This window comes from Hoplias malabaricus, chromosome 6, assembly GCF_029633855.1.
Source record: "Hoplias malabaricus isolate fHopMal1 chromosome 6, fHopMal1.hap1, whole genome shotgun sequence".
Taxonomy (NCBI): Eukaryota; Metazoa; Chordata; class Actinopteri; order Characiformes; family Erythrinidae; genus Hoplias; species Hoplias malabaricus.
The window spans coordinates 45,935,406-45,957,992 of NC_089805.1; the positions used below are offsets into that span (position 1 = coordinate 45,935,406).

Genomic DNA, 22,587 nt, shown 5'->3' on the forward strand with positions numbered 1-22,587 from the left:
CCACCACGGGACCACCACAGAGCAGGTAGGATATGCTTTGGTGGTGGTATGTTAGTGATGCACTGGTACGAGTGGATCAGACACAGCAGTGGATCAGACACTCCTCCCTCGGTGGTCCACCTTGTAGATGTAAAGTCGCTGCACAGTGTGTGTCGGTCGTCCTCTAGTCCTTCATCAGTGACACAGGACGCTGTCGGCTGGATGTTTTTTGGTCGGTGGACTGTTCCCAGTGCAGCAGTGACACTGACTCTGTGGTGCTGTGTTAGTGTGTGTTGTGCTGGTGTGAGTGGATCAGACACAGCAGTGCTGCTGGAGTTTTAAAACCCCTTAAAAAACCCTCAAAACAATCATACCTGCTCTGTTGGGGTCCTGACCACTGAAGAACAGGGTGAAAGCAGGAAAACAAAGTGAGTCCATCTGTTGCGAAACTACCTTCAGCCCCTGTTTATCATTTTATTTTTCTGTAAATATGCAGCAGTTTCTGTAAGAGCAGTTTTAATCCGGGGCTTTTCCACAAGTCGTGTCAGTTAAGCCCAAGTAGGGTTTTCCAGTAAGAAAATCTCCAGGTTTGTGGTGAAAATGATTAATCGCGTCCCAGTCTCACACAATGCTTCCTCTGAGAAAAGTGAGGCCGATCCACCTCTTCTTTTTGAACTCGATCTAACTCAACACTGACCAGCTTAACGCATCAGAGAACACACACTGCCCAGACCTATCACATCAGCAGATAAACACCTGTGCTAGCTAGCACAGTGAGCAGAGAGTGAGGCCTACTGTGCTCTCTAGAGCCAGGAATATTCCAGAGAATTGTGTGTCTTTAACTACGCAGGAAATCTGCAGCTGTACACTACATGTGCCTGATTTTCTGGATGTTCTCTGGAGTTCATTTGTGAAAACAGTTTATGACTCCCAGCCTCTGACAGCTGAGGCATCACTGGGAGTTGAATCCGTGAACATTTCAACCACTGACCACTCAGGAGCACCCTACTCCTCTCTGTGTCTCAGTTAAGCGTGAGTTTCAGCTTCAGTTATCTGGGTACTGGAGAAATCCAGCACTGTGGAAAATATCTGCCTGTTGTCTACGCACTGTCTGTAAGTAACTATTGGTTTTGTGACGTCATATTTACATATCGTCTCTGTGTGCCAAGAAAAACCCGTATCTCCATGTTTGTGGGTGTTTCGTTTATATTTATCTATTAGCTGTAGTATTTGGCCTACAGTAGTTAAGCCCCGCCCCTTCAAACTGAAATGATAATAGGGTGTTTCAGCCTGAATTAGCTTAGTTTACATATATCTGCTTTAACGTCACAAACCCGTACGATCCTGTGTGGCTTTTAGAAGCTGCAGAATGTGTAGGAATTATTTTTTTTGGTAGAAATAAAACGGCACACACATTAACAGTGGACCTCGGGGTTATAAAATAGAAGATAAGGGCCCTTTAAGCAGGAACCAGGGCGTTGTGCCATGTCAGAGGCGACAGGGCGCCCCCTGCAGTCTAGACGGTGTGGTGCACCTGTCAGAGCAGAGGAGAATAGACGGTTCTCTACATTATCAGGGTGTGGTAACACCGCCAAGAGCTCCATCACAAAGACTACACACGGCTTTCTTTCTCGGACAGCTGCATTTTACCAAGAGACTACAAGCAGGTAGAGGACATTACCCACATGAATCCACCCGCTCTTTTCTCTCACTGCAGTGCTTTTTTATCACCTGTGTTATAGGATGCTCTTTATGATGCTGTAGGTCCCTGAGCATCCTTCAGGAAAGTCTTTAAACACGGATTTATATCTGTGTGTCTATTAAGGGCCTTCCTTACAGAATATGGGTATTTTTTCACGATTTTATTTAATTTAATTCTATATTAATTAATCCCATATTAAACAGAGACCCGAACTGTTAACATCTGAGTCGTGGACATATGTCTTTATCTGAAAACGGGCTGTTTCTGTGATTTATTGTTCATTTTCTTCTCTCTGAACCTGTTTAGTTGCGTAAGAGTCTCTTTTAATAGACGGGGGTTATGTTTTTTTAGCTCAACGCTAAAATCAGCCTCGCTGACTCTTCGGTTATAATTAGCCCCCGTCAGACCCAAATATGGCCAATGATCTTAATTTGCCTGGTTTAAATGCCATATCTTTATGTTTTAGCGATAGATATGTCGGATATAGTCGATTAAAAGCAGTATGACGCTGTTAAAAACAGATATTCGTTCTATTTCTAGGAGGAAAGGGGATTAAACCGTTAGGCTCGTCAAGTCGTTTGAAAGAGATTTTTTATTCTACCCGTTTACAGGAAAGGCACGCCCTTGCTTCGCTGTGATTGGCTCTTGAAATTCACATTCTCGACTGTGATTGGTTAGTACACATGTATGGTAAGGCCAATTGGCCAATCACGTGCAAGAGCTGCCTCAATACGAGCGGTAATTAAAAAGCCGTTTCTGCCGCATTAAGCTGGGTTTGTGAATTCTTTTAAAAGGTTTAAACGCGTATAGATTTTTATTTAAAAATCGTCTTTATTTGTCGAGGGCTCATTTGAACATCTACAAGCTTTAAAATTAGAATATCATGAAAATATAACGTAATCTATAAGGCAAAGGCTTACAAATTAAACACAGAACCAATAAAATAATCTTAAACTATATAAAATAAAATATTTTACATATGTGTTATATACATTTTATATAGATGCTCCTTATGTATACATTTAATGTATATATTAAAAAAAAAAAACAGTTGTACTGAATCTGTCGTACTGACATTTAGTGGCTTGGATGTGCCAGAGATTCTGTAGTAAACATGGCTGCTCTTCTTTGGGGGACCCCTCTATGGAGCATAAACTTATCTATTCTGAAACTACAAATCAGTTTATTTTTCATTTCATTTGTGATGGACTGACTGCACCTTTAACTCGCTCTGTCGCGGTGTGTTTTCTGCAGAGTCATCATGCTGGAGGTGATGAGCACTCAGTTTGACTCCTTTCTGTTCTGGAGGCAGCCCATTCCCTCTCTGGACCTCTCAGAGCTGGAGGACCTGGGCCTTTCAGACCCCAAACCCAAGAGCGGACAGGGCGTAAAAGCCAAGAAAGGCTCGGTCAAGTCTCCCATCCTGGATGAGGACGAGGACCCGGAGCTGTCTGAGTTCTCCACCTTCAACTTCTGGAAAGAGCCGATCGCCAGCATCGACTCCCTGGACTTTAACCTGCTTCTGTGAGAAAAACGCACAGAGTCTCATCTCATCTGACGACTGCACACCCTCTAAACCCACTGCCTTTGTGTCCTCTGTCTGTTCCCATGCTTCATAACCACTCAGAACTCACACACACACTCTCTCCTGTGATACAGTGCCTGCTCAGAAAAGAAGGAAAAGTATGTGTTGGTGACAAATACTAATAAAATATGTAATAGCACTGCACTGAATTTAAATGAATGCATCTCTTCCACATGAAAAAGTGTGGACACCCCTGGTCAGGTTACATTGATTTAGTCAATTTCTGCTTATCTGCCGACATTAAAGGAGTGTTCAGTCATTTTCACCCTCAGAACATGACTCCCATGAGGTTAAGTAGTGAACTGCTTTGTTGTCCCTGAAGGAACCCGTTTGTGCTCCATAGAGTGGGTCTCCCACATGGGGGCGTCCATGTTTAAAGCCAGTTTAGGACGGTATCTCTGACACATCCAGTAAAATTGCTGCTTCGTAATGTGGAGAAGAATCAGTGGAGAAAATGACTTATTGCACCTTTAACACATTGGGGAAAGGAAGGTATAAACATATGAAATGTGCCATAACATTTGCGCTGAGTGTGTGAAACTCAGAGGGAAAAAACAGCAATTGTGCTGTTGACGTGCTGTAAAATGCAGTGTAAAATCACTTTAAAGGTGAAGTAAAGAGAAAGGTGTTGAGATCCAGATCAGTATAAAGGCTTCTGCACACATCTACACTGTTACAATAATCACAATAAACCACTATGAATGAGGAAAGGCAAGAATACGGACTGTTTTGTTGGAAATGGAACATTTTCATCTGTATTTTTTTGCGATTCTTGTATTATTCCTTTTGCTTTAACGAATAAACAGCTTTACATCACCTCAAACGTGCCCCTCTTTTGTCTCTCAGATGTATTTCCGTCTAATCAAACTGAAACCAAAGGTACACACTGCTACTTTAAGGTTCACACACAGTAGACATCTTTGTAAACAGCACAAAAAGTAAGGCAATGTGTGTTTGTAGATTATTTCTTTGTTGTAACAATGCGTCTCGGCAATAAATCTTTTACTGTTGGAAAGACTGTTAATTTCCCTTTTAAATGGTGCCTCATTTGTAAGGAAACAATATTAGATGCCTCAGTTCACACTGCTCAATGCCAATAGTCCACCAGTGGGGTATGAACCCCCCCCCAGCATTGCATAAAACAAGTAGGCAAAGCCTCGCAGCTCCAATGACCACGCACTGTAGTTCTACAACTGCAGACTGTAGTCCATCTGTTGCTCTGCATACGTTATTCACCCCCCCCCCCCCTCTCCCCCTGTTCTTCAGCGCTCAGGACCCCCACAGAGCAGGTGTGACGTGGTGGTGGATCATTCTCAGCGCTGCAGTGACACTGACGTGGTGGTGGTGTGTTAGTGTGTGTTGTGCTGGTGTAGAGTGGATCAGACACAGCAGTGCTGCTGGAGTTTTTAAACCCCTCAGCGTCTGAACTGAGAACAGTCCACCGACCAAAAACATCCAGCCGACAGCGTCCTGTGTCACTGATGAAGGACTAGAGGACGAGCGACACACACTGTGCAGCGACAGATGAGCTACTGTCTCTGACTCTACATCTACAAGGTGGACCAACGAGGGAGGAGTGTCTCACAGAGTGGACAGAGAGTGGACACAGGGTTTAAAAACTCCAGCAGCACTGCTGTGTCTGATCCACTCTACACCAGCACAACACACACTAACACACCACCACCACGTCAGTGTCACTGCAGCGCTGAGAATGATCCACCACCACATCACACCTGCTCTGTGGGGGTCCTGACCGTTGGGCGGTGAGTTGAATAAACACTGCAGGGGGGTCCTCCTGTCCTGCAGGGGGCGGTGAGGCGGCGCCCTGAGTGAGAGTGAGAAGGCGCTGAAGAAGAGCAGAAGGAGTTTCGGTGGGGAGTTTGTAAAACTCCGAAAACAAACAGCGGTAAATTTACGGCCTTAAGGCGAGCGATCTCCGGCGCAGAGACGGTGAGGGGACTCCCACACCCCCGCTGCAGCGCTCCTGGCTCCGGCGGCTCTCTCCAGGCCGCAGCGGGCTGGAGAGTTTCAGCGGCGGGGCACACATCAAACACAGCCGCTCATTTACATACATTAGCATATTCATAATACAGCTTTTATTAACTTCATACACAGCTTATAAACTTTGTGTGGGCTTTAGGGGGGGTACTTCATACCTTAGTATTCCTCTAAGAGTTCATAACTCAAGTTATTGTTTGAAATGCAGCTTTTATTTCTTTTTAACGGGCCGTTTATGTCTGATGTATTAAAGTATAATCTATATATTTAGTTTCTAAACGTAATTTTATATATATTTTTGTTACTGAGTGTAATTTCAGGGCAGTATGCTACTAGAGGTGGTAAGTAGGGTGTAAATAAGTCAGTTAATTATAGGCAAATACTCATGTTAAAGTTTATGAATATAATAAAGCTAGTCAAGGGCCAGCAGAAGTGTAAAGTCCTTCATATTTGGGCTGTGGAGCAGTGGAACTGTGTTCTCTGGAGTGAGTGATCCTCTGGGATGAGCTGGAGTGGAGGTTCGGATCCAGAACTAAAAATCCAGCCTCGATACTGGACCACACTTATGTATACATGGCTGAATTAGTCATCAAATCCTCACAGAAATGTTCCAGTACCTAGTGTAAAGGTTTCTAAGAAGAGTAGAGGCTGTTACTGCTGTGAACAAGAGCAAAATCCTCATTAACAACCTGGGAAAAATGTTTGGGGCAGTGGGAGTCTTGAGATATCTTCTGGAGTCAGGCACTGCTTCTTGGCAAACACCTGCTAACACAACAACACTGTGGCGCAACACACTTGGAGGAGGACACTAATGGTGCTCTTCCACTGCATGGTACAGACTCTGCTGGACTCTACTCTCTGTTTGTTCCCTGGTTGGTTTTCCACTCCCCCAGCTCCCCCCACAAAATGTATCTGTTGTTGTTCCAAACCCCTGTCTCTAACGGGAACAGTTGAGGCTGTTTACTCATGGTGTAGTGACGTGTTGTTGTTGTTTGGGACTGAACACAGCTCCGTCATCAGTTCAGACAGATCAGTAGAGTTTGTTCCTTCCTTGTTGCAGCGTCCAGCTCTCGCTGGATTCTTTCGTCCGCCACCGATCCAAGGAGCGTTTGAACCTCTTCAAAAGACCACGGCGTAATTTTACGAGCTGCCGTCGTGAGTCGGATAAAAACAAACGTGATCTCTGCTGCAGCTGGAGATTGTACAGATGGAGAGTTGGTGCTGGTCGTCTGCGTTGCGTGGCGTAGAGTGACGACTCTCTCTGGACAATCAGCACTCTGCAAGGTTTACACCCCACGGTTTAGTCCCTACTCGACTCGCTCTGAACCACGAGAGAACAGCCACTAAACAAGAACCCGCTTCCAGAACCAGGACCTGATGATTTACCTGATGGAGAAGTGAATCAGAGTAGAGTAGGCACCCTGCACTGAAAACTGCTAAAATTGCCCAGTTCCTTTTATGTGACTAGAGAGCTGGCAGTAATGTTGTGTGTGTGTGTGTGTTAGATGTCCCTGGTGGATTTGGGGAAGCGGCTCTTAGAAGCTGCGAGGAACGGTGAGGATGAAGAAGTTCGGACGTTGATGGCAAATGGAGCTCCTTTCACCACAGACTGGGTAAAAAACACACACAAAATGGTGTGTTTAAAAGACACCAAACTGACTGTTCTGTCTCTGAACTTTATTTATCACAGTCTGCTGTATTTGTTTCAATAGTACAACATTGTTTACGTCTAAGTTTGAAGAGTGTGAGGTTGTTTATCTTTATGTTAAATGTTGTTTGTGTGTTTGTCCAGTTGGGGACGTCTCCACTGCATTTAGCCGCTCAGTTCGGTCACTGCTCCACAGCCGAGGTGCTGCTCAGAGCTGGGGTCAGCAAAGACGCCCGAACCAAAGTGGACAGGACCCCGCTGCACGTGGCGGCTACAGAGGGACACGAACTCATTGTGGATTTATTGATCAGAGTGAGTTTATAACACTCTTCACACCCAGAGCCAAAGCAGGCTGCTTCTGTGGATCTAGCTTTAAACATATTTTTAATGGAGTATTAGAGAGAACACCTTAAACATGTGCTGGATTTCTGCTTCTTCATTGCGTAGATATCATTTCAGAACATGGTACTGCTTTCTTTTAGCCCCATAGAACCTTAAAGAACCTGCTTGGGTCTCACTCGTCTACATAAATACTCACTCACTCAGTCGCTCACATGCTTATATACTCTCAATCAGTCGTTGTGTCAGTGTGGGTTTCCTCCGGGTGACTGTCAGTGAGGAGTGTGATGTGTTCTCCCTGTGTCTGCGTGGGTTTCCTCCGGGTGACTGTCTGTGAGGAGTGTGGTGTGTTCTCCCTGTGTCTGTGTGGGTTTCCTCCGGGTGACTGTCTGTGAGGAGTGTGGTGTGTTCTCCCTGTGTCTGTGTGGGTTTCCTCCGGGTGACTGTCTGTGAGGAGTGTGGTGTGTTCTCCCTGTGTCTGCGTGGGTTTCCTCCGGGTGCTCCAGTTTCCTCCCACAGTCCAAAAACACACGTTGGTAGGTGGATTGGCGACTCAAGTGTCTATAGGTGTGGGTGTGTGTCACCCTGTGAAGGACTGGTGCCCCTCCAGCGTGTGTTCACCAGTGATTCTGGGTAGTCTCCGGACCCACTGCCGCCCTGAACTGGATAAGGGTTAAGGGTTAATTGTTGATATTTTGTTACTTATTTGCAGCAATGTTAATTATAAATGTCCTTTTGTATTATGTGTGTATTATTTGTATCTAATTATTATTGAAATTATTGTATTTTTTTCTCGTTTGTGTATTTTTACTCGTCCTCTGTATGTTGTGTTTGTTTTCGTGTTTCTTGTCTTGTTTGTTACGTTTGTCTCTCAGAGCCATGAAAATGAGTAACTAAGAACGAAGATGATATTTATTGTGTAATTGAGAGATTTGAGCGGTGACGGATTGCCCTCTGTCCTGAAAAACTGGCTCAGACCCCACTGATTTTAATAACCTACGGCCCATCTCTAATCTTCCCTTCATATCAAAAATTCTAGAAAAGGTAGTAGCTTCGCAACTCCACAATCACTTAAAAAATAATAACCTCTATGAACAGTTCCAATCTGGATTCCGCCCACTACACAGCACGGAAACCGCCCTTATAAAAGTCACAAATTACCTCCTTATGGCGGCCGATTCAGGACTACTCTCCATCCTTATCCTCCTTGACTTAAGTGCAGCATTCGACACCATCTGCCACACCACCCTCCTAAACAGACTTTCCTCCATTGGAATCACTCAAACTCCCCTAAACTGGTTTAAATCATATCTCTCTTGCCGCACTCAGTTCGTTCATATCAAATCATTTACTTCTCAATCTTTCCCTGTTATTTCAGGTGTGCCCCAGGGCTCTGTTTTGGGGCCCCTTCTTTTCATCATCTATCTCCTTCCCCTTGGCCATATCTTTCGAAAACACAACATTAGCTTCCACTGTTATGCAGATGACACCCAGCTCTATTTCTCCTGTAAACCCACTCTCCACATCCCACTCTCCACCCTTACTGATTGTTTGACAGAAATAAAATCCTGGTTCACTGCAAATCTATTAAAACTAAACAGTGATAAAACCAAGGTTCTACTTGTTGGCACTAAATCAATACTCTCAAAAACTAACAGTCCCTTAATTGACATTGATAACACATCTGTTTTCCCTTCCTCTCAGATAAAAAGCCTGGGTGTCATCCTCGACAATTCTTTATCATTTAAATCACATATCAATAAAATTACCCAGTCCGCCTACTTTCATCTACGTAATATCAGTCGCCTTCGTCCTGCCCTCACACCACATACCTCTGCCATCCTCGTGCACAGCCTCGTGACTTCCCGCCTTGACTATTGCAATTCTCTGCTTTTTGGTCTTCCACACAAATCTCTCCACAAGCTTCAATTGGTTCAAAACTCAGCTGCCCGTATCATCACAAAAACCCCTTCATTCCACCACATCACTCCTGTATTGTCTCAACTCCACTGGCTCCCAATCAAGTTCCGTATAGACTATAAAATCCTTCTACTCACTTTCAAAGCTATCCATAACCTCGGCCCACCCTATCTCTCTGATATTCTCACTGTCACTACTCCATCTCGCACTCTCAGATCTTCCTCCTCTATTCACCTGACTGTCCCCTGCGCCCGTCTTACCACCATGGGGAGTAGAGCTTTCAGTCGCTCTGCTCCCCGGCTTTGGAATTCGCTGCCACCTGACATAAAGAACATAAACTCACTTCTACAGTTCAAATCCTCAATAAAAACTCACCTGTACAAAATTGCTTTTAATGTTTAACTGATCCATGTTTTTAACTGTGTCATATTTTAATCGTTTCTTTTACTTGTATTTTATGTATAAATTTATTTATTTTTATTTCTTGCTGTTGTAATTGTAAAGTGTCCTTGAGTGTCAGAAAGGCGCTATTAAATAAAATGTATTATTATTATTATTATTATTATTTCAGAGCGGCGCGGACATTAACGCTAAAGACATGTTGAAGATGACGGCTCTGCACTGGGCCACTCAGCACGGACACCACAAAGTCGCACAGCTGTTAATCAAACACGGAGCAGACGTCCACGCCCTCAGCAAGTTCGACAAATCCCCCTTTGACATCGCGATGGACATCCAGCATGCTGGACTCGTCAGTTTACTCCAGGTGAGTTCACCAGCTGCTGTTCACCCTGAGACTGCACGGTCAGCGCGGCGGCTAGCAAAGGTGCTTCTGTAGAACGGATTTTAATGTTGTAGTGTTTGAGGTAGAACTGTTCAGTTAAGGAATTGGATGTTTTGTTATTTTTACAGAGAACACTACCTGTTAATGCTGTTCCCTCAGGTAGCAGGTGCCCGTGCTGGGGCCTGGCATTGAGTGCTGGGAGAAAAAGAGCAGAATGCAGATGTTTGTTTATCCAGATGTTCAGACAGATGTTTTGTGTGTTCCTCAGGAGGGGATGCGGAAGCAGGCTAACAGAAACGCAGAAGCCTCCATCATAAACGGAAACGTGACCCCACAGTTCATCATCCAGGGCGTCCCCAACATCCAGGGGGGCGTCATCAACATCGCAGACCTCATCAAACCCAGTGCAGGTAAAAAAACAGCCCTTCAGGCTTTTAACAACGACGATGACGACTAATCAATTAAAGAGATATTCCCCCTCATCTCCACAGTGGTACACAGTTCTGTTTCTTAATGAAACGTCTGTGACCTGCTCTGGTCCAAACCCCACAGCAGTGTTCTCCCCCTGTGTAAACAGCCCCTGTTCAGAACGCCCGCTTTCAGCACCTGTTCCTTTAAATGATAATGAGCCGCTCTCTGTTCACCCCGACCCCGAGCGCACAGCAGTGAGGAGCAGAAGCGTTTTCACTCTGTTCTCTTTCTTCTCCGTTTTTACTCAGTGCTCTTATTTCTCCGCGCTCGTTGTGTCTGTTTTGCTGAGTTTAACCTCGTCTTTGCGCTCTCACATAAACACGGCTCCAGCGCTGTGATTGGACAGAATCAGACGAGGGGGCGGGGCCATTCTAAAGTCTCTGCACTTGACGTCAGAAGCGGCGCAGAATCAGAACGACTCGTTTTATCCAGTGTTTCTGACTCAGGCAGCACACAGAGAAATGACTGGGTGGGGTCTTGTTTCACAGTGTGTGGGTTGGTGGGGGTCTTTTTCCGTGTGATGGTGCACTCTGTAGTGAACATTATTTCGGGGAAATGAGGGTGGGATTCTGTAAAAGTGTTTTCTGCCTGTGGTTGAGCTGATTGTGTGTTGTACAGTGGACACAGAGGAAGCGATAGCAGTCAGTTCACTGGAATCTGGGATCCAGCAGGTGGTGAATGAATCCGGTCAGAGGGTGATCACCATCCTGACAGATGAGCAGGGCCACCTCCAGACACGACTGGGACAGCCTCTGTTTGTGACCATGCAGAACGGACGACAAGGTAAAACCTACTGCCATTATTATTATTATTATTATTATTATTGGTGGTGGTGGTGGTGTTGTTTACTCTGTTTGACTTCTCTCCAGTGTTGGCTGTTCCAGCGACTCAGATTAAGGAGGAGGCCGTGGAGGAAGAGATGGAGCCTCCAGTGCGGAGGAGAAAGATAGAGTCCAGTCCTCCACAGCCCAGTGATACGGTCAGTTCAATCCATAAGGGTTCAGATAATCACTGATCCTGTTTATATCTGGCTTCTTCTTTGCATTTATGAGTTTAAACCGGTGTTTGTGGATGCGGTGATAAAAGGTGAGGTGTCTCTGACCCAAGCAATGATTTCCACTTTGTGTCTTGTCTCTAGCATTTAGTGATATTTATTTAATTTTATTTTCCCTGAGTCTTTTAAATATTTTATGCACCTTTTAATGAAATGAAACAACCAGGTTCTTTACTTTTTTATGTTGAGGAACATTGTTCTTGAATTATTTAATTGATTTTACCAGTCTTTCACAAAGAGCTGAACCCCTCCCCCCCACCAGAGCGTACCTCTACCTTCAGTGTGTGGTGACGTGTGGAAGGATACTTTAATAAAGATAGTATTTAGAGAAGTTTGTGAAGATGTGATTCAGTTAGAGAATGACCCTCTAGTGTCACCAGGGGGGAAACACCCACACTATATGTTTTTTATTCCCTGCTTTGTGTGGGATAAGCTGCAGATATGTCATTGTTTTAATATCCGTCCCTGATGTCCCGCAGGAGCACTTGCAGAGGCAGCTGCAGGAGGCAAACCGTGCCGCGGCGGCGTATCACCAGCAGCTCCTGCAGAAAGAGAAGGAAGCGGAGACGTACCGCCGCCAGCTGGAGGCCATGGCTAACGGACAGAGCGCCAACTCGGCCGGCCTGGCCGCCCAGACCCTCATCATCCAGGAGGAGGTGTGCGTGGACTCGGCTCAGATGGAGGGCGAGGAGGAGGTGCTGCTGCTCTCCGACGGAGACGTGGTGCTCAACACGGAGGAGATCGACTCCACGGAGGACCACAGCATCACCATCCACACCAAGCTCATCTCGTAGCGACACACACTCAGGACTGACCGAGCGCTCAGGTGCTGGAAATCACATCGTAGAGCGCTGGAGCCGTGTCCGCATTCTGACGTCCTGCTCACGTGAGGCACTCCAGGTCCAAGCTGGACCCCCGGGGGAGAGCTGTTCCCCTCCGAGTGCTGCTGGACCCTCTGAGTTACGAGGACATTAAGGGCTCAAAATACATATATCCCTCTTATTAAAATAACTTCAACACTACACTAGACTCAAACCTCAACACTATTAGGAACCAACCTCAGCTCCTCAAACTGGAGTCCACAGCTCGCACCGCCACACTGGACACAGCCTGCTGGTGTGTGTGTGTGTGTCTGTGAGTGTGTGTGAAGGGGACGTTTAGGTGGTTTCCAGTCGCATGAAGTCAGTTCTGTGTTAGCGAAATATAAATATTGACTCCTTAATGAGCTCGTAACTTGGGGGATTCGGCCACACTCTGAATTTATGGCAAAAACAAATCCAGTCCAGGATCATTTTCCTGAACACAGCGTGCGATGGTCGATGATTTACAAAGATCCCATTGGTTTCTGTCATAGAGAAATCCAGCTTAGACCTGGAACTCCTTATATGGGCATGACCTTCCCCCAACTGCAGAATGATGACACGGCCTCAGGGGTCTATTTCCTATTTGTTGGTTTTTAGCTGGATGAGTTTTTGCCTGAATTTTCCTTTTTTATTCATCTCTTTAGCGTTGGTTTATTTTTTTCTTGTTTATTTTCTTTATTTTTTTTTTCCCCAAAAAGAACCGGCTTCATAACAGTGACGTCTGACGCAGGCTCAGTCCCAAAAATAGGTTCTGTAAGTTACAAATGAGACAAAGATATGAAATACCTTTTTGATTTGGTTTTGTTTTGTTTACAGAGCGTTCTGTTCAAAAGTTTGGAATCACTTTCTGTGCTAATGGTCATTTCACCCACAGTAATTTAGAGGGTGTTTTGCCGTAGGGTGGTGTTTCAGGAACAAAGGCTCCTTCTGTGATGCTGTAGGTGTCAGGGGAAATTTTCTTACCCAGCGTGAGTCTAATTTACATGTTGATTTTTGACCTGATACAGGGCTTGTGTAAAGGTTTAGAGCAGGAGGTCACTGTTACCAACATCTGACTCTTTCTGAACTCGTAAAGCGTGATTTATATTTTTATTTAATTTTAAGGTTTTCTTGTTGTTTCTCCACAATCGATTGTTTTCTTAAACAGATGATAATCAGAGGACTTTCTGACTGTGATTGTGATTACTAAACAGATGGCATCACTTTTTAAAAACTATGTTGTTTATCCAATTTAAAAGAACATAGACCTAGATTATGATTGGAGCAGAGACAGTTAAAACAACCAGCTGCTTTAGCCTCAGTGAAGGCCTCTTCATGAACAATGAGAGAGAGGAAGGGCATTAAAATGAGTATTGTCTGTGTCTGCAGCTTGGGGCGGGGGGAGTGTGTGTAGAGTATACGGAGTAATACGGAAGGTTAATGGAGTGCAATGGGAGTGTGAGGGGTGCTTTGTTGTAATAGCTTTACCACCTGATTAAAACAGTCAATATAAAACCTGTCTGAGGTCCCTATAAATCACACTACAAGGCTCAGATGTGGAAAAGGTGAACTTCCTTTTGGAGTGTTCCTCAAAACCTGTCATTCATTGTATTTTCTAAGTGAGGAGGAGTCTGTCTGTGAGGAGTGTGGTGTGTTTTCCCTGTGTCTGCGTGGGTTTCCTCCGGGTGACTGTCTGTGAGGAGTGTGGTGTGTTCTCCCTGTGTCTGCGTGGGTTTCCTCCGGGTGACTGTCTGTGAGGAGTGTGGTGTGTTCTCCCTGTGTCCGCGTGGGTTTCTTCCAGGTGACTGTCTGTGAGGAGTGTGGTGTGTTCTCCCTGTGTCTGCGTGGGTTTCCTCCGGGTGACTGTCTGTGAGGAGTGTGGTGTGTTCTCTCTGTGTCTGCGTGGGTTTCCTCCGGGTGACTGTCTGTGAGGAGTGTGGTGTGTTCTCCCTGTGTCTGCGTGGGTTTCCTCCGGGTGCTCCGGTTTTCTCCCACAGTCAAAAAAACACACGTTGGTAGGTGGATTGGAGACTCAGAAGTGTCCGTAGGTGTGAGTGTGTGTGTGTTGCCCTCTGAAGGACTGGCGCCCCCTCCAGGGTGTATTCCCACCTTGCGCCCAATGATTCCAGGTAGGCTCTGGACCCACCGTGACCCTGAACTGGATAAGGGTTACAGATAATGAATGAATTTAGTAAGACATCATTAATTCAAATAAACTGCTCATTAGTTGTAGATCCTTAATCAGGGCTGTTTTATTTGGAACATTGCATACGTTTATTGTGGCTTTTTGTGACTCCCACAGCTGTGAAATGTGTATCCAAACTTTTGAATGTGACGTTAAAGGGGTATTTTCTAGAACCCTTATAAGAACCTTTAACATTTACAGGCGCTCCGCTGATAAAGAAAGTTACAGAAAGTGAAGCCGATTCAATAAACAAACCTCTCATTTACAGACCATTAAAACACATTCAGAGTTGAGTCTGGAGCGCCGTGTGGAGGCCTGTGTTTTTATATTAGTTCAGTGTCCAGTCCGTAAATAAAGCAAACATCTGTGATATAAATTTTTGTTATTTTTTTTTCCCTCAGAACCGTGGACTCAGGACTCGCCGCTCTCCACATGTTTATACTTTTATTACGATCATTTTCAGTGAATTTTCATGTTGTAGTTTTGGTTCAGTTTGTAGATTTTTCATTGATATTGTGCTTTGTTTTTTCTCTCCACCGTTTAAAGCCTGTTTTTATTCTAAACTCTTATTTCCTTAATTTAAAAAAAAAAAAACTATGTCCTTCAGTTCTCCCGAGTGGAGCAGTGGTCGGAGCGTTCGATTCGATGCCTCAGCCGCCAAAGCCCGGGGTCCTAGAGAACTCAGTCAGTTGGCCTTGTGCTCTCTGGGTCGCTGGCACGGTCAGGCCCCGCCCCTCGTCACACGGCACGGTCAGGGCAGGGAGTGCTCTCCTCCGGTGCGTCGAGGTATCCAATGATTGCGTTTGTGGCCGTGTGAAAAGAAGTGGTGGTGGACATCTTGTCTCAGAGGAAGCACGTGCTTGTCCTCACCCTCCCAGTGTTGGGGGGAGTTCAGCTAAAGGCTAACGGGGATCTGGAGACGACCAGTGATTGGGTGAATGTTAAATCCAAGCATTTCTTTCTGATCAAGGGCTGCTTTAAAGGTTCCTTCGAGTTTCTCAGTCTAATCTCATTCTTTAATGCCTTTGAAAGCCATTGGCCAATAGGAATGTTCCTGCTCTGCTCCTATTGGCCACAATTGTCTTTAAGGAATTAAAGGGACACTTCAGTGTTTTCCAGCTTTGTCTCCATCTGAAGTGTGCTGTACTTCAGCAGTTGCTCAAAGAGCACAGTCTGTCACAGTCGGATTTAAAGACACAGATGCTGCAGACGTAGATCAGACTGGAGACACTGAGCTATTCTTAAACTCCCTCATTGTCCCTTGTGTGAGCTGTTAACACCGACAGTCCTGTACATCCACCTCCACCAGGTCTGGGTTTAAACACCTCCACCTCCTCCAAACTATGGTCAGACCAAAGCCGTGTGTCCCCCCCACCGTATACTGTCCTCACTTTAGAGGACAACGTCTGGTTCCTTTGATCTCACTGAGCACCAGCCCAATCTCTACCACTGTCTTCACACATTAACCCTTTAAAATCGCTGGACATGATGTAAAATAAGTGAAATTCCTCTTTAATGATTCGCTGAGTGCCTTTTCTTTGTAAAGGTGGCCTTAGGTTTGCTTTGTTTTTCATGTGAATTTTTTCGTGGGGCTAAATGAAGGCCTCTGGTTAAAGTCTGAAAGAAGCGTGCTCTTATTTTGTAACGGGTTTGATAATGAAATGTTTGTGTGATTTCGGAGGGAAAAACACTGAGGTTCAGAGCTTTATTAAATTTTACAAATCTGTGTGAATCAACAGGGGCTACAACTTTTGACATTCCTCCTTACAACCTTCTGTTTCTGTGAAGTTTTCCGACGGTGCCCTGATCCATGTTTTGTTCAGCCACATATTTATTTTTCTTTGTCATCTGTAAATGCTGTTGTAGTGTGGTGTATAATGAATAAAAACTACCCACAGGAACTGTTCTCAGCTCAATGTCTCTAACCCATCCATAACCTGGATTTACAAAATAAAAGTCCCAGTGAGAAAACTACAAAGGCTTTTCACTGCTGTTGAAGCCCTAAGTTTCTCTGGAGCTGAAGTAGTAAATGAAGGGGTAGATATAATATACTGAAGGAATCATTTAACAAACTGAATCATTAAACACTAAACGATTCCTGATTGAGTTGTAATTTAACTGATTTATTTTGTGATGTCAACTGTCAAAAGCCCCGCCCCCTCATCTGAGTCTGTCCAATCACAGCGCTGGACCCACATTTACATTTTTTTTTCTTACATTCAACAACGTCAGACGTGTTCACCGAAATATTTACAGACGACAGTGTTTTGTATAAAATGTTTATTCCTGATTCTTATCCTAAAAATGAACAGAAAACAAAACCTTTGTCCATCAACAAACTGATAAAATGGAAACGAGGGCGTAGGAATAACGTAACGGGGCGGAGAAGCTACAGGGGAAGCCGGGGGTCTTGATCGCAGAGGTGTGTTTTAAGGGGGTGGGGGAGCTCTGACTGGTCCTCTGGGTGGAACTGGGGGTCTGGGGGGCATTGGTGGAGCTCTCTGCATGCCGAAGGGAGGAGGCCTTGGTGGTCCGGCACCATAACCTGGAGGGGGCATTGGGGGAGGACCCCTCATACCGGGGTGCATCGGGGGTCCTGCAAGAAAGAGGAAAACAGTTAGGACACAGAACACAGTATAACAGGCCCAGAGTAATGCATTACCCCCCACTCTCCCGCACCCCCAAGCACAGTGTGGACGTAAATTTCATTTATGCCATTGATACTGAGACAATCTACTGACCACACATCATGGCCACTGTGCCAGACCTCTTCTAATTATCTGTAAACATCTCGTTTCACCCTCCATCATCTCTACACACAGCGCTGAGCTCTGTTCCTGGATCAGGTTTAGTGCTCAACCCTGACCAGTGAAGAACCAGTAGCTGGACCCCTGCCTCTCTCCGCTGATGAAAATTAAAATCATGCGATTGGACGTGACATGAGCACATACCCATCGGTGGTCCAAACGGTCCTCTGGGGGGCATTCCCATCTGTGGAGGTGGAGGCATGCCCGGGGGCGGTGGAGCACCAGAGGTACCCGGCGGTCCAGGGGGAGGAGGGACCATCCCTGGGGGTCCGGTTGGGGGCATCGGCATCGGGGGCATTCCTGCGGAAATCACAGGGTTAACACACTCAGATCACAGGGGAGCAGTGGCAGCAGTACACTCACCACACATCAGATATTACACTGTTAAATGTGTGTGTGATGATGATGAAGTGCAGATCTGTAAAGTCAGGTGGAGGTGTGCTCTGACCTGGAGGGTGCATGCCTGCAGGGGGGAAGGGAGGTGGTCCTGGAGGGGGAACTCCACCGGACTGGGGGCCACCTGATCCTGGGGGCATAGGCATCCCCGGGGGCATCACAGGGGGCATAGAGCCAGGCGGAGGCACTGGAGGGAATGCACCAGGGGGAGGCATTCCTGAAACAGAGTAAACACACACATTAAATAAAGAGGTCAGGGCCGTAACTGCACTACATCAGTTCTAAATCACACACACACACACACACACACACCCCGGTCACTCACAAATGTGGACAGTGTTTCTCTCTCACACACACACACACACACACAGTCACTCACAAATGTGGACAGTGTTTCTCTCTCTCACACACACTCACTCACAAATGTGGACAGTGTTTCTCACACACACACACACCGTGGCCAGTTTCACAAACAAACACACACACACACACACTCCCCTGTGACCAGTTTCACTCAGTCACACATTCACGAGTGTTTCAGTTCTTCATTTCTCAGACTGAGCTGTAAGCGGAGCAGGGCAGCACTGACCTGGAATGGGGATGCCCGCTCCGAGTGTGGTCATTATAGGAGTGGGGGCAGTGGGGGGAGGAGGAGCGTCGGCGAAGAGCTGGTGAGGTCGATCAGCCTGAGAGAGCGGGTTCTGAGCCGCGAGCAGCCGCTCTGCCGCCGAGCCGTGCCTCTCGCCCTTCGAGTCCTTCTTGAAGGCGTAGGACACCGTGATGGGCCGGTTACAGAGGTACTGCCCGTTCATGGCCTCGATCGTGGCGTCAGACGCGTCAAAGCTGGCGAAGTTAATGAAGGCGTAGCCCTTCGAGTTCCCCGTGTCCGGGTCCCTCATGATCTTGGGCGTCTGGAGGATGACGCCGAACGCACTGAAAGTGTCGTACAGCAGCTTCTCGTCGATCTCCGGGTCCAGGTTCCCGATGAAGATGTTGGCGCCTACGTCCAGGTTCTTGTTGTGCGCCGAGGCTTTGTTTACTCGAATGGGTTTCCCGTACAGTTTGATCATGTTCATGATCTTTATGGCGTAATCGGCATCTTCTTCACTCAGGAACTCCACAAAGCCGTAACCTGTAGAGACAAGCGCGCAGGGGTTCAGTACAACGTCGTGTAAGAAGCAGAAATCAAGTGCATAAAGATGGACAGAGGGAGCGGGTTGTGGTCATTTCTCCTGCGGCTGGTTCTGAACCAGTGGGTCTCACAGAGTCTGAACTCAGAGGGGGATTTCTCTTCTGTGAGGTCACCCTGAATGAGTCTAGGGCTGGACGATATGGTTCAAATTTATATCATGATATGTTTCTTCATTTTGCTCAATACAATATAATTACCATATCTATACGAACAATATAAAAGGCACCTAAAAATGACATCACCATCAAACATAAACCCAGTTCTCATTTAATTTAAAAACATTCACAGCTTTTCCACCGACTTAAATTGGTTCTCAAACCACATTAGTTTGCTCAGAGAACCAAAGAAGAGTGGGTTCCTCAGCAGGAACCGTGACGCTGTCTATGGCCAGTCACGCTAAAGAAGCTCCAGAAAGAGCACAGAGCCTCAAATAAAGAGTCACAGCGGAGCTAGACATGTCACTTACAGTGTGTAATATTAAAAAATAAATAAAAGCAAATATAAATATGAAAATTGTCTGTTTTTCTTCACGTGTATCATACTTCACTCTGATCTAAACCCACTGTAAACGGTGGAAACACCTGCCCTCCCTCTGACGACATATCCTTGGTTCCCACCCCCAAAACATGAGGTGCTGGTTCACTGGAAAGCAGCATCGTTCCAAGAATCCTGAACAGAACAGGTTGAAGAACCAGGGTTCTTTTGGTGGAAAAGGGCTTTGTGAGACCTTTGCTGTGAGGACATCTGAGCAACTGGACCTCAGTGAAGGGTAAAAGTTTTTCAACCGTGATCAAGTGAAACCTGTTGTTCTTTTAAACCCCTGTAAATCAGCACTGACCCTGGTGTTGTCCCGTGACTCTGTCTTTGGGCATGTGTGTGTTGACCACTGGTCCCGCCTGGAGGAACAGCTCCCACAGCAGTGGCTCTGAAACCTTCTCATCCAAACCTCCCACGTACACCGTGGCATCTGAGACGATAAAAAACACAAGAACATGGCATTTAGACCCATTCAACTGCAAAAACAGACTTGTTCTGATTAGTTTTACGCGATAATTATATTGTACAGATATTCTTTAGACGTGCAGCAACACACTCTGTGCTAATTAACGTGGAACAAACAATTAACAAAAAACAGTACTTGAAAACGTTCATTTGTTTCTCATAAATTCAAAGAAACAGAGACATTGAACTAAAATGTTCAGACCGTATTCAGAAATGTATTGAACGGATTAAAGTTCTGTCTAGAAACAAAAGCACAGCAGTAAACTGCGTTAACGAAAAAAAACAGGAGTTTTGACGAGGCTAAAGTCTGTTTCTTACAGAAATCACCCGTTCCACCTTAAATAAGGCAGTTACACGCACCATTTAAGGTGGAACTGAAAATTCTACATGCAAAGCTGGGAAAATATCGTTTAAAACGAACAGAGCGGACTGATTAAATAAGTAAAGAGGTGTATTGAGCTGTGGATATTATTCTCTCTATACTTTAATGACTTTCTCCGTAAAAACGTTGAGAAAACGTTAGAGCCTCAGCACAGAGCTCCATTCATTGAAGCACAAGCACTAACGATGATAAACAGCGTTATTAAAAAGTTAAACGCAGTGTTGAATATAAAGCCGTTTCTTCGTTATATTTAATGTGTTCTGATTTACATTTCTATTTAATGGAAAGAAAATTTAAACTAAAGTGTGAGACTTTTATTGAAGGTTTTTACCCTGATTTCGCTCCGAGATCGGACCCGCCGCCATGATGCGTGCCCTGCGAACTCCGAGCGGCTCCTGCAGACTTCTCACATAAAAGTCCCCTCAAAATAAAAGCCCCAAAATAAAAATAAAAGACAAAATAACGATAAACAAACTAGACCAAACAGTACATTAAAATAGACAAATAAAGCAAATAAACTTACAGAAAAAATCGTGGTTTATTGTTATTGTATAACACTGCAATTAAAACTGACATCTGCATTTAACCCATCTGTATCAGTGAACACAAACACACACACACACATAATTTTCCACAAGTACTACTAACTTAACCCTAACCAGCTTCTGATGTAAAGATTAATCAGCTTTGCAATATGAAGACTGTATGGTTAGGACCACAAAAGCAGGTCACCATAATGTGTGTGTGTAAATACTCTCTCTCTCTCTCTCTCTCTCTCTCTCTCTCTCTCTCTCTCTCTCTCTCTCTCTCTCTCTCTCTCTCTCTCACACACACACACACACACCCACACACACACACACTAGTGAATAGGGGCAGTAAACACACTGCATCTTCCTGTTAGGTCATCTCAGCCGTGCACTGGAGATAACATACATTAAATATTTAAAGTACTTTTGAATAATAATAATAATAATAAACAAATGTGAACAAATAATAAATAGTTAAATTTCTCCAGATAGCACAATTATTAATCTTACTTTCATATCCCACTTGAGGGGCCACAAATGAGAGGTCACTACTTTTGACTCACATCCACAAGGCCACAACTAGGGCAGCCATCTTGGCCAGAAGTGGATGAGACCTGTTGAATGACGTTTGGCTAAATGAGCATTTTTAAAAATATTTTGGCAACACATCCCCCTGCTGTCTCAGTCAGCACTGTGTAAAATCACAACTTTGTATTTATTACTTTCCTGACTGGTGAGTTATGTACAATAAACTCTGTCAAGTGACAGCCTGCTCACTACATAGTGCACTTTACACCGCACACGGGCAGTGTATTAATTGTTAGATAATAAATACGTTTTTTAAACAACATACAACACAGTTTTTGAGTGCAGAAAACAATATTTTATGACATTGACTGTGCACTACTTATGGTAGAGTACGACATTTGAGATTCAGCCCTAGTTTATTGCTGTTCCTGGGGTTTAGGTGAGTGTCTTTAGAAGGAGGGAGAAAGTAAGTGGTGGGACAATTTTGATTGAATATTTAAGATAAAAAAAACTGGTTTCTACAAAAACACCTATTCCAGCTTTAACTTAAAGAAACACGGTGTAAGTTTGGTGTTTTAAGATTTCAATGATTTTGAAGCTAAAATCGCAAGGTAAAAATATATTGTTCCATTAAATGCTTTGCTGCTGACATATGAGATCAATGAGATGAAATTAACTATTAATTTTATATTAATGCACTATTACTACATCTTTTTTATGATCTTAAATTCAGTGGAATTACACAAATTAACATCTAAACTTTTTCTTGTGAAGAGTTACCGGTCTGTCTACATTTATCTGATACAGAAACAGCATAGTCTCTTTCCTCAGTTCACATCGCTGAGTTGCCCTTAAGGAAGGCTTCTAACTCCCAGTTGCTCCTGCTCTGAGTGTGTGTGTTATGTGTGTGTGTGTGTGTGTGTGTGTGTGTGTGTGTGTGTGTGTGAGTGTGTGTGAGCGTGTTTGTTCGACCTCTGTGGGTGTCACTATGATGTTTGGTTGGTCAGTGTGTGGGATGACCGTTCCTGTTCCGTCACAAAACATGATGCTCTGGCCAAACTGTATGTCTCTTAGCTAATATACACAGGGCAGTTTGTGTTCTCCTCCAAGCGTGTTGAGCTCCAGCAGCACCCTCAAAAGAAGTAGATTTCATTCCTTTTCCTTGGGTGTCTATCCACAACTGTGGATGTTCACAAAGCTGTGTTTGTGTGGTAATGAATCAAGTGTTCAGTCTGTGATGATGTGG

At 44.9% G+C, this 22,587-nt stretch overlaps 3 protein-coding genes across 4 annotated transcripts; 2 read left to right on the plus strand and 1 right to left on the minus strand.

Annotated features, from left to right (window-relative positions):
* The first annotated feature begins 1,487 nt into the window (after window positions 1-1,487).
* mllt11 (MLLT11 transcription factor 7 cofactor) lies at window positions 1,488-4,122 on the plus strand. The gene is made up of 2 exons (XM_066675560.1): window positions 1,488-1,646; window positions 2,936-4,122. The coding sequence occupies exon 2, from the start codon at window positions 2,943-2,945 to the stop codon at window positions 3,207-3,209; it is 267 nt and encodes an 88-aa protein (XP_066531657.1). The 5' UTR covers window positions 1,488-1,646; window positions 2,936-2,942; the 3' UTR covers window positions 3,210-4,122.
* Window positions 4,123-5,078: 956 nt separating this feature from the next.
* On the plus strand, window positions 5,079-16,525 carry gabpb2a (GA binding protein transcription factor subunit beta 2a). 2 transcript variants are annotated; one of them, XM_066673599.1, is made up of 8 exons: window positions 5,079-5,216; window positions 6,770-6,877; window positions 7,057-7,224; window positions 9,743-9,937; window positions 10,224-10,365; window positions 11,045-11,209; window positions 11,296-11,405; window positions 11,960-16,525. In XM_066673599.1, the coding sequence occupies exons 2-8, from the start codon at window positions 6,770-6,772 to the stop codon at window positions 12,272-12,274; spliced, it is 1,203 nt and encodes a 400-aa protein (XP_066529696.1). In that variant the 5' UTR covers window positions 5,079-5,216; the 3' UTR covers window positions 12,275-16,525. The 2 variants fall into 2 exon arrangements, with proteins under 2 accessions (XP_066529696.1, XP_066529697.1); XM_066673600.1 differs by lacking the exon at window positions 5,079-5,216 and adding an exon at window positions 6,574-6,676.
* A 253-nt stretch (window positions 16,526-16,778) lies between these two features.
* Window positions 16,779-20,722, minus strand: sf3b4 (splicing factor 3b, subunit 4). Its single transcript, XM_066673601.1, has 6 exons — window positions 20,618-20,722; window positions 19,741-19,869; window positions 18,300-18,842; window positions 17,763-17,927; window positions 17,459-17,614; window positions 16,779-17,103 (listed from the first exon to the last, which is right to left on the minus strand). The coding sequence occupies exons 1-6, from the start codon at window positions 20,649-20,651 to the stop codon at window positions 16,937-16,939; spliced, it is 1,194 nt and encodes a 397-aa protein (XP_066529698.1). The 5' UTR covers window positions 20,652-20,722; the 3' UTR covers window positions 16,779-16,936.
* Between the last annotated feature and the right edge of the window lie 1,865 nt (window positions 20,723-22,587).

Bases quoted from the DNA above. Each gene is read 5' to 3' on its own strand.
- mllt11 (XM_066675560.1), top strand. From the start codon at position 2,943: ATGCTGGAGGTGATGAGCACTCAGTTTGACTCCTTTCTGTTCTGGAGG.
- gabpb2a (XM_066673599.1), top strand. From the start codon at position 6,770: ATGTCCCTGGTGGATTTGGGGAAGCGGCTCTTAGAAGCTGCGAGGAAC. The intron at 7,225-9,742 runs GTGAGTTTATAA...TTATTATTTCAG, and splicing joins TTGTGGATTTATTGATCAGA to AGCGGCGCGGACATTAACGC. The intron at 11,406-11,959 runs GTCAGTTCAATC...GATGTCCCGCAG, and splicing joins CTCCACAGCCCAGTGATACG to GAGCACTTGCAGAGGCAGCT.
- sf3b4 (XM_066673601.1), bottom strand. From the start codon at position 20,651: ATGGCGGCGGGTCCGATCTCGGAGCGAAATCAGG. The intron at 19,870-20,617 runs GTAAAAACCTTC...TTATCGTCTCAG, and splicing joins GATCTCGGAGCGAAATCAGG to ATGCCACGGTGTACGTGGGA. The intron at 17,928-18,299 runs GTCAGTGCTGCC...ACTCTGTTTCAG, and splicing joins AGCGGGCATCCCCATTCCAG to GAATGCCTCCCCCTGGTGCA.